Raw genomic sequence first — 16,404 nt, 5'->3', positions numbered from 1 at the left:
GATGTGTCAGATATAGCTATCTGCCTTCATTTTATAATTGATAGTATAGTTATTGATGATATATATAAAATTAATTTAGATAAGTTATTTACATTGTGTATATTGGATAGTGTTCGTTTTTTTTTGGTGAGTTTTTTTTTCAGCCATGAAAAGAACAAATACTATTATTTATAATTGTCCTGTCTTTTTTAAAAATCTGAACATAGTTATTAAATAATTGCTCTATTAAAACAAACTTCTCTGAATTGTAATTGCTCTCGAATGAAAATTACTAATAACCTAGGCAACTCTGAATTGAAATATTCTTCAGACATTTAAAATGAAAGCTGAGAATTTAACTTCATAGTATCACTGTCTGGAATTAGACTTGCTAACCTCCTTTCCCAATTTAGAGCTTCTAAAGCTTTACAGTGGGTGAAAAGACCCAAGTTTTCTTTTTGCTGCCTCCCAATAATGTGCAATAAAAGTCATCCAGTGAGTTATCAAATCCCAGACTTTGTGATGAAAATGAAAAGAACTAAAAAATCAGTTTTAGTCATTGTGTCTGTATTTTATCTCTAGATAACAAATAAGAGTTATCTGTCTCCAAATACCAGTTTTGGGAAGCATAGAGGGGAGAACTGTTCCCTTTCTTTCATACTAATGAGCATTTTTGCTGGCTGATTGTTTGCTGTAAAAAATAGGATGCTAGATTGCTGAAGCGTTTCTGATTCAACATAACATTTTTCTATGTTAAAGTTAAAGCCTGTGCTCATGTGGAAGTAAACCCATTGAAATCATTGCAAGATATGTCTGTGTGTGTGTGCGCGCGCGCGCATGCTCGCGCTGAATGATTACCTATGACTGTTACATTCTCATTCCAATCTAGGGACAAGATGTTGCCAGCTTTGAAGAGAATACAATGAAATTTGAGTTTCAGGACTTTAGTGGGATTATCTCTTAAACATAGTAGTACAGAATTGGGCTATTTATACAATTATTGATAGGTTAAAGTGCTTATAATTATTTTAAAATAATATTTCTGACTGAAATATTGCTAGTGGTTTATATATTTCATTGATACAAGAATTTAGTTGGCATCCATTAGCATAAATATAACATTCTTCCTGTGGAAAAAATAATGATCTAAAATATAACTGTTTTTTTGTAATTAATGCATAGGTACTTTTCATTGATTAAAACTCATACGATTAATCAAGATGTTTGAATAACAAACCTAATTACATTTGTCTTTTTTAAATTTGTTTTGCTCTAACTATTAAAATAATAACATATAACAACATTAAGGAGAAATCATTCTTTATTTAAAGAGGTTTAAATGTAGGTTGGTTTAAATTTGAATACATTAGTTGAATTTCAATTTTATCAGAAATGCTATTTCTTCTATTGTATATTTATATATACATACATGAATGAGATCCTCTTACCCATTTAAAACCACATATTAATTTCTGCTTTTGTGATTGTTTAATTTATGATAGTTAATCCAAGTTATTCTTAATCCAATAGTTATTCTTGAGTTGAGTTCTTAAATTGAACAGTCAGAAATATATTTCTTTCTTAATGTCTTTGTTCAGAATTTCAAAGCATTAAGGAGCAGAGCAAAAAATACTGCATTTCTTCCACACAATAACAGGAAAGTCCAAGACACCAGTAATGGCATTGGAACAGCTGATTGTAAAAGTACTATAGTGATTCTTGACTTTGCCGTGACTTGTCTCTATACTGAGTTCTTCTTCCAGCGTCGTTTGGATTTCAGCAATCTTTCCATACTCTAGCAAATTGGAAATGTTGGGAAAGTAGTTAAAACAAATTAAGTTCTAAGGAAATTGCTATCTAGACGTGATTTCTATATAGACCTTAGAATATAGAATAAGTTTTCCCTAGGTAAAGGATAACACAAAGATGTCTTGAGAATGTATTCCTAAGTAGCTTTCATGTAGTATGCAGAAAGTCTAATATTATGTAACTTAAGGATCATTGCGTGCTCTTAGTTCTTAATTTATAGAAGACATTAATGACCAGAGGTTGCCCTTGAAAGATACAAATAAACAATATTCACAAAATATACTTGTGTAAAGTCCCTTAAATAAGAGTACATTGATGATAAAAAGTGGTAGCTGCTGATGGCAATGTTCCAGTCTCTACGAGATCATTCAAAATTTGAAATTTATATATGAAAATTAATAGAATGATGTAAAATCTTTTTTCCATTATTTAGAAAATCAAAATTAAAAGTAGATCATAGTCTTTTATGTTAACTTTCTACTAAAAATTAATCCTTTCGTATCTATACTTCTGTCCAATATTCTTTCAAGATAGTTCTTTGCATGTACTTTAATTTAAAACCTAGAATTCAATGGTATTTATTCTTAGGAACATGTATAGCATTGCAAGCTGAACTAGTTTCCTATTTAAATGTGAAATGGTCCTGATTTGAACATGTTCAAATTTTCAGTCCTTCAGATTTGAACATGAATTTAATTTTTTCTTGAAGAGTATAAATAATTTGTTGTAATTGTAATATGCCCTTCAGCATTTACAGAAAAATATCCTTAAATTTTGGAACACAGGTGTTTAGTTCTGCTTTGACTTACTACATTGTGAGATATGGAAACTTCCCTCTACCTCTCTGAAACCCAAAAGACAATTATACAAGAGAGTGGAGATAGAGAAAACCTCACCTCTCACTTTCATGTCATAAGAATAAGGCAGGGGATGAATGAGTGCCCTGGGCAATGGAAATTAGACAGACTGTATTCAGCTACTGTAAAGCGCAAGGAGATAAGGCCTTCTATACTCCCACAGTATATTTATGAAGGTTGTACTCAATCCAGCACATTATAGAGCAGAAAAAGAGCAAGGAATATAATTGGGGGAGAAAGGAAGATTGAGAGGAGAAATATCTTTTTTGGTTTAGAGGTATTTCAAATTGGAAAAAATGAAGAAATCCCCCTGGAAGAAGAAATAATAAAGAAAATATTGGTCTGTGCCGAAATGGACAGGCTGAAATTAAAAACAAGGGTGAGACAGAATACTTTGAAATACGGAACGAATTGTATCAATGGTTGAAAAGGAGGAAAAAGAGTCGGAGAAGAAAAGATTTAGGATTTGTAGAATAGAAAGTGGATAATATTTAGATAAAGATATAAATGAGGACAAGGGATATGGTTATAAGATCAAAATAGCAATGTATGATAAGTAGTAATTATATTTGTTGTTATGTTAAAAATATGTATGGAAATGACAAAACTGGGACGGTCACACCGTATCCAATGTTTTTAATGTTTATTTAATAAAAAACTTTTTATAAAAAATAACACATTTAGATTGATTCAGATGATGATTCATAATAAATAACTGATTCAATTTGGATTTTTGAATCTGAAACATTCTGTTTTTGAGCATGTGTAGCTGCATCTAGGACTAGGTAGTTCAAAATTTTCAGTGATTTATTTATTTTTTAATTCAGAAAACTGAAGTAGTTTCCTTTGATTGAATTGTTACTGAATCAAATTTTGGAATCAAAGTTTCATCCACCTTTTCTAGATAATTTCTGCCTTTAACAAAATGCCTATTCAGTCAATGCAATAAATGTTTTAGCTTTAGCAACAAACTTGATTTTTATGCACATGTATGTAGAACTATGTCCCATGAAACTCAATAGGACTCACTTTTCAGTGGTCATGAAAAGGATTCTGTAGAAAATATTTTCATCAGTTATGAGCATATTATTATCTGTTAGTTAAACTGAGCATCAATTAATTGGATAGAGCTACTGGAAGATCTACAATGCTCTCATATGATATAATATAAACTTTTTTGGCAAAGATATCTTTGATACATTAGAAATATTGTATCTGATACAATATTTAGAAAAGTAATAATATTTTGGCTTTCTTCAAAGAGTTACTAGGATTTGATACAAGAAGGCTTAGCTTCTGCCTGTCCATCATAACTGCAGAAAAAACAATTCTACCAACCTGCCTTCCATTGAGGACCTGTATACTGCACAATATTTACAGACCCCTGGCATCCTGGACATAAATTGTTTCAACTCCTATCCTCAAAATGACGCTATATAGCATTGCACACCAGAACAACTAGTCATAAGAACATTTTTTTCCCAAACCCCATCACCCTGCTAAACAAATAATTCCCTCAACACTGTCAAACTATTCACTAAATCTGCATTTACTATTAATCTTCTCATCATTCCTATCTCCCATTTCCTCCCACTTACGACTGTATGACTGTAACTTTGTTGCTTGTATTCTTACGATTTATATTGTTTCCTATAATAATTTGTTTGCTTATTTGTACCCTATGACTATCATTAAGTGTTGTACCTTATGATTCTAGACGAATGCATCTTTTCTTTTTATGTACACCGAGAGCATATGTACCAAAGACAAATTCCTTGTGTGTCTAATCACACTTGGCCAATAAAGAATTTTAATCTAATCTAATCTAATATATATATGGAATATTATTTCAAAAGTTACCATAAAGCTTAAAGAAAAGTGGTAGTAATTAGATAAGAGTTTTAAACAGGTTTCAAAGATGTTTTATTATAGTGTCTTTGAAGAATTGATTGATGGAGTTTGCCTGGAGCTGCCTAGAAAAAAAGACAGTTTTCTTTACAAACAAAATCAAAGGAGGCAATTTGTGATAGCAACAAATCTATACAGCAATAGTGCTAAAATGTTATCTGAGCTATGAATGTTTATTTCTAAACAATAGTTCTCAGTTATATTCGCATGCCTTCTAATGATTAAAATACATGGCCTAATTCCACATTCAGTTCAGTAGATCATCTAAAACTCTTTCCTTGCCAGAACTGTAAATTTAAGTAGAACTAGAGCTTTAGAAATCTCTTACAAAATATCTATTGGTTACTTTTGTGAAAACTTCACTTCCCTAATTTAAAATATAGATATATAAAATGATATATAGAAAAAGGTCAATATGAATATACTTATATTCTCAGTTCTCAATATTGGACATACACAAAAATAAGTGTGAAAGTTTGCAGAAAAGAGTCCCTAAAATCTTCATACCCATCTATCTGCCTGGCTAAAGGAGAGTAGTACCTGGCTAAATTTCCCACTAAAGGTCATGGTTGGTTCACCTTGATTTGCGTGTACATTTGTATGTGTCAGAACAGAAAAACGTTAAGCATGCATATGCTTGTATGCATATGCAATGTACGCATATGAATGAAAAAGGCTCTGCTGAATACGATGCTGAGTCCCTTCAGCTTGATATATTAATATTGGCATTGGTTTCCTCACAGTTATAGTTTAAGTACTGTATTCTTCAGATAAGTACAATTTGTTAATACTTAATTTAATAATCATTTAAATCAAACTAATTAATTAATTATTCAAATTAATTTAACTAAGAATTTAAAATAGATTTTTAGCAATGGCACTTAGGCTTATATATCAGCCCATAGTGCTTTACAGCACTCTCTGGGTAGTTTACAATGTCAGCATATTGCCTCCAACAATTTGGGTCCTCATTTTCCAGACCTCAGAAGAATGAAAGGGTGAGTCAACCTTGAATTCTGTCAGGATCAAACTCCAGGCTGTGGGCAGAGTTTGCCTGCAATACTACACTTTAACCACTATGTCATGAGGGCTCTTAAAATATATATCAGATAACAAAACTTACCTGGTAGATCGCGCATTAAAGAAATATGTTGATACCTAGATATTTCTTCACAAATTTGAGTAGAATCTAGAGAGAAATCATTTTTCTTTTGGCTTCTAGATTTGCACTCTTGCTTATATTGTTCATTGGCCAAAGTAGTAACTTGCTCTTTGAGGTTAGCATTGTTCTTTTGAAGACGCTGTGCTTCAAACCTCAGTGCATCTCTTTCATTCTCTATAGAACGTGTTACATTTTCTTTTAGTAAGAGCGTTTCACTCAGTTGTCTTATTTTATGCTTACATTCATAGGTTTCCTGTTTAAATTCATTCAGCTGCTTCTTGAGAACCTTGTTGTCTTCTGTAATGGTAGTTATCATGGTTCTTAGTCGGTCACATTCTCTTTCAGTATTGGATAAAGTAGTTTTCAAAACTCCACTTTCTATTTTTGCATTTTTACGTTCAGTTAGAAGCTTTTCCTCAACTTGAGCTCTGTCTGTCTGGGCATCCTGGAGTTCTTTCTCCAGCACTTTTTGAGAACTCAGTGCCACATGTAATGTTTTATCACAATTCAGTTTTTCATCTTTAAATGACTGTAACATCCTAAGAACAGCTTCCATATCTGATACTGCAATCTTCTCATTTTCTTTCATTTTTTGTATCTCATTCTGTTTTTGTCCAAGCTCTTTTCCTAACAATTGTTTTTCTTCTTTAAGTTGGCAGATTTCATCTCCCAATGTCTTTTTTTCTTCTTGAAGTACTAAAACTTTATTTTCCAAAGATCCTAAGGTTGCAATGAGATTACTTTTTTCTTTTGAGAAAATAGCCAAACTTTCCTGGGCTTTTTGATCTTTCTTCTGAAAATAATTTACATCTCTCATTATCCGCTGATTTTGATCATATAGCTGGTCCTGCTTTTCTTCCAGTGCTAACTTTTGCTGTTGAAGTTCTTTGCATTTCTTCAGTAATCGCTTTAATTCTTTCAGGCATTCCTTGCTGTCTCCCTCTGATTTAACTAATTTCCCTTGAAGGTTATTATTTTCATCATGCAATTCCTTAATTTGATTCTGATATTTTGAATTTTGCTCTGTCAGACACTGTATAACATCAGCAAGAGGTTTCATTTGAATCTTCATGTCTTCATGTAGAATCATCTCTTTTTTCTGACAATAGTCAGACTCTCCCAAGGGCAAGTGTAGAAGTCTACGGCTTTCAGCATAATCATCAGGTACAGAATTTATATCAGAAAATTCCAGATCCATATAGTTTTGTAACTCTTGATTTGATTTAAGCAGCTGTGTTTCATTTTTTTTTAGCACTTTGGAGAACAGATTTATCTGCAATTTGTCAGTTGCACTATCTTTCAAGAGATGTTCTTTATTCTTATATTTGTCCTTGCCTGCTGTTTTCAATGTACTTTGATAATTTTCTGAAGATGAGGCAGTAACTGTTTGAAACTCATCTGTTGAGCCTCCCAGTTCTGAAAACCTCCTCAATTTAAAATCATAATTTGACATATCTACTATTTTTTCTATTAAATCCTGTTCTGATAAATAACCAGAATCATTGTCTTTGCCACAGACATTGTTAGAGTTCTGAAGTTCAAGGATATGTGACAATTCATGTCTACTAGCCTTTTTATCTTCCTCTTTTAAATCTTTGAAAGGACTTACATTGTCTGCTAAAGATTCTTCCCTTTCATAGTTATGGAATACTGTGGAGGGTTTGTGTTCATTGTATTTTTTTAATAATTTAAGATGTGGCATCTTTTCTGAGCCCAAACCAATGTACGATGGAGAAAAAGTGCTGTTGGCAAAATTCTTAATGTCATCATCGTTATTTAAAGACAGAACAGCTTTGTTCCTTGATTCTTGGGTATGGTTTTCTGATATTCCAGTGGCTTTGTATTTGTTTAGAATCCTGTTTTTAAATTCAGAGCTGAATTTGTTTTCTGAGCCATGACTGGTATCAGATTTCTTATCAGGATGAAGCTGCTTCTTAAAATAAAGAGCTTCTTGATATTCTCTTGGCTGAAACAAATGGGAAAAGTAGCGTATCAGAAGACTATTCAGTGCTTAAGAAACAAGGCTCAGTAAAGCTGATAGGTTGGAGACAATAGCTGCTTTTAAAATTTCTCCCCTTGCAAAAAATACATAAAAGTATGAGGATTATGCCTTTTTCCAATTATCTGTATACTTACTAATAATAATTTAAACTATTTAAAATTATGGTGCTTTTCTCTAGTTTTTTAAGTACAGAGTATAACCCAAGTACTATAGTTTGTTAAACTTCATTTTGAGGCTGATTGTTCTATTGGTGAACTGCTCTTTTACTGTTACATCATTTTTCCTGATGTCTAATGGTTTTACGGAAAAGATTGAATCAGCTACTCTTTTCCCCCAATATAGTTAGTGATGATTGTATCACAAAATATAATTAAAGAGTGTTTTGTTTAATTCTTGGAAGAACTAGTTTCAGTCAGTTTGCTTAATTTTCCCCTTGTTTTTTTACACACATACATCTCTTCCTTAAAACAAGTGGCTCATATTGGTTCCCAGAAGTTTCTTCTTCAGTTATTATGCACACTAACATCTACTGAGATTTAACAGAATAACATTTCTTTAATGTTGACCAAGCACCCTCTGGAATCTTATGCTGAGCAGGCCTTATCAATATTCCAGGAAGGTATCAGGTGGTAGCACCTATAATAGTAGTCATTTGTATTATTCACAGGGCTCATACTAATACATAGTGATTTAAAGAGACAAATTAACTACATAAATAATGAGCAATATATTAACCTTTGTAATTATTAGGCTGCCAGAACCAGAGTAAAAGACATGAAAAAGATTGTTCAGGACAATTCAAAACATTATGCTACAAGGTATTATATAGAACTACATTCTACATAAAAATGCTTGTTTGGATTAAAAATGATGGATGAATGATTCCAATAAAAAAAGTTTGATTCATAGTTTTCCCAGAGCAACAGTACACAGCTTTTAATACCACAAAGTATTTACTAGTAAGAAAAAAAAAGGAGCATACCGTAGTAATGTTGATAGATGTGGTGGGAAAATGTAAATTGTCTGGACTTTTCATATCAGTTAGATTTTTATTAAGTATATCATGAATTTCAGTTTGAACCTGAATAAACACAAATAAACAATTAAACTATCCTGAATTCTTTTTACTATTTGAATTATGATTGTAAAGTATTCTGATATGCATTTTTGTTTAACTCTGCCAATTTAAAAGTAAAAGTAAAAGTAAATTCGGAAAGACTCAGCCTTGAAGAAATTATCTGATGCTCTATTGGATGGACAGTAGTGATATTTCTGACTACACAATATAATCTATGTACAGCTTAATATGTTTAACAATAAATTCATAAACATAACATATAAAAACTCTTCCTGAATAAAACCACATTTTTTCTAGCTTCTGCACTTCTATTCTTCTGTACTAACTATACTTGATAAGAGTGCGAAGTCTTGGAAATAGAGAACAGCTCTGGTGGGACCACCAGTGAGTGCACATGTACATGTTGTATATGTACAACATGTACATGAAGAAGTCTTTGAAGGAACTGCTCTGCTCTTCCAGGACAAAGTGGTAACTTTAATGCTTTGAGAAAGAGAGGGGTTTTTTTTCTTTTCTTTTTTGCCTTAGCAGACTTGGCCTGGTTCCTCTTTCAAATGCTTTACATGTTTTGAATTCCATTTCCTTTTGCCATCTGCTTCAGGCTAAGGGGCTATGGGTTACTCCTTATTTAGAAACGGGCAGTTCAGTGCCAGATGGTTATTAGAAGAGTCTTGAGAAAACAAAATAATTTAGAGAAAGCTGTGATCAATTATGCTCATGATCTGGTTGTGGCTTTTATATATAGGAATCTGACTGACTGATATGATAAAGTAAAAATTAGAAAGGTAGAAATTCTAAGGTAGAAATTAGTCTTGATTCACCAATGTATTTGATCTAAGAAAACAAAAGAAAAGAAAACAAAAATCAGGGTACTGTAAAGAAAGTGAACTTTGTTCCATATCTTTTCAGGGTCACCTTTCAATAATATCAAGATTTTAGACACATATTTGACTTCCTCTCAGTATAACCTGGTATGGCAATCCATTTTGGAGATATGAGGAAACCTGTAATTCACCTCCCTCCTGAGTAATTACTTTTTTAAAGAAAGATTGAATTTGCAATGGAAGAAAGCAGGGAGGGGAAAGGCAACTCCAAGTACAGTACAAGAACATAACAATTTAGAAGAATTCTTGGGATTTCTCACCCTGTATTGACGTGTATATATGAAATTGATTACATATGTTTATTGTTTTTTCAATTCACTTCTTATTAAAAATAAATTATCACATACTCTTTCCTTATTTCATGAGTATTTATGAAGCACTCTTACCATGCTTACATTCTCTAAAGTTTGCTGTTGAAGCGTTTGAAATGATTCCAGTTGCTGTTGTAAGATCTACAAGTTGTAAAAATAGGTAATATTCAGCTGGGAGTGTCTCTCCTCTTTCCTTACAGAAACCTGTAATCCTGTTTTGTTCTAGTTCTCAAGAAGACTGAGTGAATTGACACAGCATATATCATTTTTGTTCTAAAGCCTTCTACTGAGCTCAATGAGATTACCTCTAGATAGTTATGGAGAAGACTGCAGATAGAAAAAAGAAAAACACTAAAAAGAATAATTTGTGTGTGGTGGGGAGGGGGTATCTATGAGTGTGTGTGTGTGTGTGTGTGTGTGTGTGTACATCATGTTTCCCAGAAAATACAACCTACCCCAAAAATAAGCATTAGTGAAAGGGGTGGGTGTGGCCAGCACAGGAGGCAGCCCTTCCCTTCCCTGGTCACCTAATGGCTGCTCAGCCCCTTAATCAGGGCCCGCAGATCAGTTGAGCCAGCAGGGCCAGGAGCTGCCTCTCGTTCCTTCCCTCCGGGCACAGCCTGTCCCTTTCAAGCAATCAAATGTCGCTTGAGAAAAAAACGCACATCCCAGGATTGCAACGCGGAAGGCTCTGGATGGAGCCTTTTTGGGATGTCTGTGTGTGCTGAGCTTGAGAAAAGGACGACAGGCAGGAAAATCCCACCCCATTTTCCTGCTGTTCATCAAAAAGACTCCATCCCAAGCCTTCACCATATCCCAGTACCCTGCAAGACTTCTTGTAGTGTTGCATGTGCGAGTCTTTTTGATGAACAGCAGGAAAATAGGGAGGGGGATTTTCCTGCCTACCATCCTTTCCTCAGTCTGCTGATCTTGAGGAAAGGATAACAGGCAGGAAAATCCTCTTCCCCATTTTCCTGCTGTTCGTCAAAAAAGCTCCATTCCGAGCCTTCAGCGTATCCCAAAACCCTGCAAGGCTTGTTGTAGTGTTGCACATGTGAGTGGCGGCCTTGCCATGAGGTTTGTCACATCAGCGCAGCCTCTTGGCGCAGGACCCTGCAAGGCTTATTGTGGCATTGCGCACACGAGTGGTGGCACCCGAGAGGTTCCTCTAGTGGCAGGATGCCAGCTGTCTGGTGTGATGAAGCTTGTGGTGATGCTTCCATTCACGAGTGCAACGCCACAACAAGCCTTGCAGGGTCCTGCTCCAAGAGGCTGCGCCGGTATGACAAACCTCATGGCAGTGCTGTCGCTCTTGCGCGCAGCTCACTCGAGTTGTGAACAGGCCAGGAATTTGGGTGGCCTTTACGCGGCTGGGATGCCTGCAGAATCCCTGGCTTCCGAGTCTGGCAAGGCCCAGACTTTGGGCTCCCATGTGCTCTTTTCTTCCCAGGCAATGGCAGTGCATCCATGGCGCGTTCAGCTCACTGAATCTGGCCTGCTGATCTCGTCTGGTGGTGGTGGCGGCGACTCTGACCCAATCCTGGCCGCCAATGCTCGGAGGGGTTGCCACCCTGAACAGGTGCCAAGTTGGAGGCTGGGAAGGGTCAGTCCCCTTATCTGGTTTCCCTCCACTGTTTCTCATCAAATGTGTATGTGTGTGTGTGTGAGAGAGAGAGAGAGAGAAAGAGAGAAAAGAGAAGAGAAACGACGGAGAGGAAACCCTTTCAAACAGCGTTGCCTGCAATTCTTGTTACTCCTCTCCATCGTGTCTGTCTGTCTGCCTCTCTCTCTCACACACATACACGCACAGAAACTTGATTGCTTGAAAGGGACAGTTGCGGTTTGCTTCTACCGTAAGCACACGCTTCCAACAATCTTCCAGAATTGTCCTTTTCTCAAGCATCACCAGCTGGGTAGAGCCACCCTCCCCCAATTCCGACGGGCTTTCTGCCTCACCAGCCCTCACTGGCTCAGCTGATCCATGGGCTGCAGTTAAGACGCCCAGCTGCCATGAGGTGACTGTGCTCCTGCACCTCAAAAGAAATAAGACCTCCCTGAAAACAAGCCCGGGTGCTTATTTTCAAGCCTAAAAGAAAATAAGACTGGGTCTTATTTTCGGGAAAACACAGGTATATATGTATGTATGTGTTATAAATCACATTGTCATTTATCAATATCAAAGCAACTTTCTCAAGCCTTTCCAGTCTATATATAGTTATTCAAATAACTTATCTAGGGTAAGTGCACACAGTAAATTTAGTTATTACTCTGCCTCGTAGTTAATTACCCACTTGAGACATATTTATGGAATGAATTCACTTATATCTTAAGATGTTCTAGTCTTAGTATTAAAGAATTATGTTTAAAATTTTTTGATGTTAAGGCTGGATAGTTCTCCGGGAACTTCTTGGCCATATAATAGGAGGAATATATGATATGACAACAAATAAAACTCTTGGAGATACCACTGTGATGATGGCAAATAAAACATTCTATCAGACCATTCATATAGCAAGCTTTTAGATTCTTTTTTCTTCCCCCCCCCCCTTTTTTTTTTTTGGCTTGTATTGGTTTATATTGTAATTGCAATCTTTAATAAAATTATTATTAAAAAGAGAATAAGCAACATAAAATTATATTTAAGCAAAGTAGCTGTACAACTACAAAACCTGCCAGCTCTATGAATGGACTATTTTAAATGTGATTGCACCAGGGGTGAAATGTAAAATCTGTTACTACCGGTTCTGTGGCGTGGCTTGGGGGGTAATGTAACTGGGTGGGCGTGGCCAACATTTATTTTTTTTTAACTTTTCAAAGCATTTTTTCTAATGCTTTGAAAAGCCTCTCTGCCAATCAGGAACTCAGCTGGGATGGTCAGAGAGGCTTTTTAAAAAATGCCTCTCTGCAGATCAGGGAACTCAGCTGGGATCTGCAGATCAGGGAACTCAGCTGAGAGAAATGCCTCTCTGCCGATCAGGGAACTCAGCTGGGATCGTCAGAGACTTTTCAAAGCATTTTTTTACCACCTCTTTGGCCAAGAGGTTGCAGAAAAAAATGTTTTGAAAAGCCTCTGATGATCCCAGCTGAGCCACCCGATCATCAGAGGCTTTTTTTTTTTTTTACTTTTAAAAGCATTTTTTCATCGGAAGAGGTTGTAGAAAAAATGCTTTTAAAAGTAAAAAAAAAAAAGCCTCTGATGATTGTGTGGCTCAGCTGGGCATGGTGGGGGGGGCGGCGCAGGGATTTTTGTTACTGGTTCTCTGAACCACCCACCGCCATCGCTACCGGATTGGGCGATCCGGTCCGAATCGGGAGCATTTCACCCCTGGATTGCACACATTCAGCTTCCAGATGTGGAAACAAATCACACATATTCAACACTATGAAATTTAAAATAAAATTCCTACTAGAATTAATTCATCTATTCTGCCCTGATCTTCCAAAATCTCTCAAAATATGAAAAAGAACTGACAGTTTTGTCCCCAATGCTTCCCTCAGCCCTAAAACACCTTGTTTTTAAAAGTGTATGTATATTTCAATAATTATACATTTAATTAAATATAATTAATTATATTTATAAATAGTACTTTTTCATTTTAATGTAAAATGCAGGATCTAGAATTTTGCTTTGGGCAAAGTGCTGAAGACAATCCCTACAATATACTGAATCAGCTGGACTGGCTGTCAGTACAAGTGTAATTGAAAGTGTTATTAGTCAACTTTGAAATATTTAAGCATGCCTTCCTAAATGAATCAGCCTTATCTTTTAACTGCTGTGCCGTTATTGCATTTGCTCGCTATGTTGAACTCTGCACCAAAGTGCTAACTAGATTAATCTTTTCTGGATCCATGTTCTGCCAGTTTTGCTTTTTACTGCTTAATTACTTCTCTTTGCTGCTGGATCTTGTTTTTCAAATGTTTGTTATTGGTATCTGTTGTACTTTTAAATTATGTTTGGCAAAGTTCTGCAGATGTTTTTTGAAAGAAGAAAGGGAATTATACATTTTTAATTAACAATCAGTATATAGACATGTATAAGAGCTGCCAATTTATTAGTTCTAACCTATGAATTATTTTATAACTAGCATCTTCTCATCAGGCTATTTTTTATTGATTTTTGCTACATATGAATTGCCTTTCTTCTAAAAAGTTATATAAAAAAAGAACAGAACAATAAGAATAAAAACCACCACCATCACCACCACAAACACCATGAAGGCATAGAGATAAAATAGAATGTCTGGCTATTTTAGTCATTATTTTGTTATTTCCTATTTTGGGGTCTAGCTATATTGGTTTCATGTCCCATAATTCCCAGAGAACATGGTCAAATTATATGAAACAAACCAACAACATATATGAATTGTAAACAAGCATATTTGGTAGCTACAAGATTAGGGAAGTTCAGAAAAACATAGTCTTTGTCCTTACTATTCCAAAGAGGTAAGCTTACTTCCAGTGTTGATTGTGGTTGAAGCTGACCATCTCTTCCTGAAGTTAATATTTCTGAAAAATCAAAAGAACAAATCCTGCATATGTAATGTTTAGAAAATTTAGATATTAGGAAAGAAGCCTGCAAGGAACATTAAACAGAGAAAATCTCAGTTCAGCGCAGAAAGTTTAGTACTTAAATTTTTGTTTGCTAAATGCATATTAAAAATAATTCCCAAGATCTGAGATCTACTCCTGTATAGATCCAATTGGTTTGAATGAAATATCTTTGAATTAATACTTTACACTAGTACTATACATCAGGCTAATATTGGGAGGAATAAATGTCAGGCAGAACTTGCCGTCTGTTCATTGACATCATATATCTATGTGTTGGATGTTCCATAATTACAAACTACAATATCAGTTTGGCCAGAGTTTGGCAACTTCCTGCTTTGATGGATAATAAGCTTAAATATATATATATTTTAAAAATCCTCCTACAATTTATGTCTTCATTCTCATGTTTTTAGATTGTTTCCTGAAACAGCCATTAGGTAGATGCACCAAAAATCACACACTTTCTGTGGGTATTTCAATAACAGATACAGTTCAGGGGCAGAACAACCTTTTATGCAAGCCCAATCTAAATCTAGCTTTCTACACATAACCAGTCAGACCAGCTACTTAGCTTCAACTGACAATTCCTTTGATTGTAGTCTTTCTTTGCAGCCTATATCCTGCCTGCTGTTTTTGCATAATACCCAAATGACATTCAATTGTAGTAATTGTAATTCTAATTGTAGATTATCTACACGTAAGTGATGACATAAAACGGGAAATATCCACATATCATCCCACAGAGGGCAAGCATGACACTGTCTCCCATGATGGACAGAAACAAACTTGCCTTGCCCATCACTTCTGAAGCACATCTGTAGCAACTGCACCTGGAGAAGGAGCGTGCTCACTTGGAGCCCCTGCCTGGATTTGGGCACCAAAAAGCTACCGTCCTCCTGGACAGCACGAGCTCCTCTCCTTCCCGCAGAGTGGGCTGATTCTTCTTGGTCAACCCCCACCCCCACGTCCCTGCAACAGCCTCCGGATTATGAAACGACGCCCCGCGTTTGGAGCGAAAGGAATCCCTCACCCGCTCACTCCCTCGCCCGCTTTTTCACCCACCAGGCGGCGCCGCGTCTAACTCACGAGAGTGAAATCCGGCTCTCATCTTGTCTCGCGTCCGCCCACGCGCACCTCCTCACAGTCAAACGCTGATGCGCAAACCGTCACTCGGCCCAAAGCTACCTGCCGTTGCCTGGCAACGAGTTTCCCTGGAAACGCAGGGAGGGGATAAGGCGGGCGGAAGGGTGCGGTTGGTTGTCCTTCGGAATCCTTGCATTTAGTCGCCTCGAGAAGGACGCAAATGTTTTGAATGGGGCCTGGTTTTCTCCGATTAATAAAAGTTTAATAAAGGTTAATGCCCGAAGCTGCAGCATTTGCGTGGGTTGTTTGTTCTCTTCCTTGAGCTTTTCTACATCAAAAGTATTTTTCCAACTTGTACCCAGCCATATATGGTGATGTCTAGGCTTCGTTAGTTAACAGTTACAGAGTTGGAAGGTCATCTAGTCCAACGTCTTGCTCACGAAGGAGACCTATACTAGGGATTCGAACCGCCGACCTCTCTGATCGACAAGCTCAGCATCTTAGCCACTGAGCCACCTAGCCAGACATCTGACTGTCTTAAAAGCTACACTAGGTGTGCAAAATAAAGAAAAAACACTAAACAGGGTGGGCTGTTTATTTCATAGACACGAGGCAGGCAATTTCACAGTAAGCTTACACTGAAATGCTAAAATAAATAAATGGATTGAAAAGAAAATCGCCTCCCAAAGCATTGCAAACCATCTGGCATTGTCGCTAAGAAAATGATATGGATATCCTGTGAAGGGGGTCACCAAGAGTCAAGTTTGATTCAAAAGCAAA

General features: G+C 36.0%; 1 protein-coding gene across 22 annotated transcripts; it reads right to left on the bottom strand.

Annotated features, from left to right (window-relative positions):
* Positions 1-1,282: 1,282 nt before the first annotated feature.
* On the bottom strand, positions 1,283-15,744 carry CCDC110 (coiled-coil domain containing 110). Of its 22 annotated transcripts, none has more exons than XM_034442880.3 (6): positions 15,628-15,744; positions 14,444-14,496; positions 10,066-10,131; positions 8,700-8,798; positions 5,677-7,681; positions 1,283-1,774 (listed from the first exon to the last, which is right to left on the bottom strand). In XM_034442880.3, exons 1-6 carry the CDS (start codon positions 15,647-15,649, stop codon positions 1,590-1,592), a joined length of 2,430 nt encoding a protein of 809 aa, XP_034298771.1. In that variant the 5' UTR covers positions 15,650-15,744; the 3' UTR covers positions 1,283-1,589. The 22 variants fall into 22 exon arrangements, with proteins under 22 accessions (XP_034298771.1, XP_087730816.1, XP_034298768.1 ...); XM_087874690.1 differs by having other exon boundaries at positions 10,075-10,131; XM_034442877.3 differs by having other exon boundaries at positions 15,604-15,724.
* Between the last annotated feature and the right edge of the window lie 660 nt (positions 15,745-16,404).

This window comes from Pantherophis guttatus, chromosome 8, assembly GCF_059756535.1.
Source record: "Pantherophis guttatus breed Tessera chromosome 8, ASM5975653v1, whole genome shotgun sequence".
NCBI lineage: Eukaryota > Metazoa > Chordata > Lepidosauria > Squamata > Colubridae > Pantherophis > Pantherophis guttatus.
This window is presented reverse-complemented; position numbering and strand designations above follow the sequence as displayed.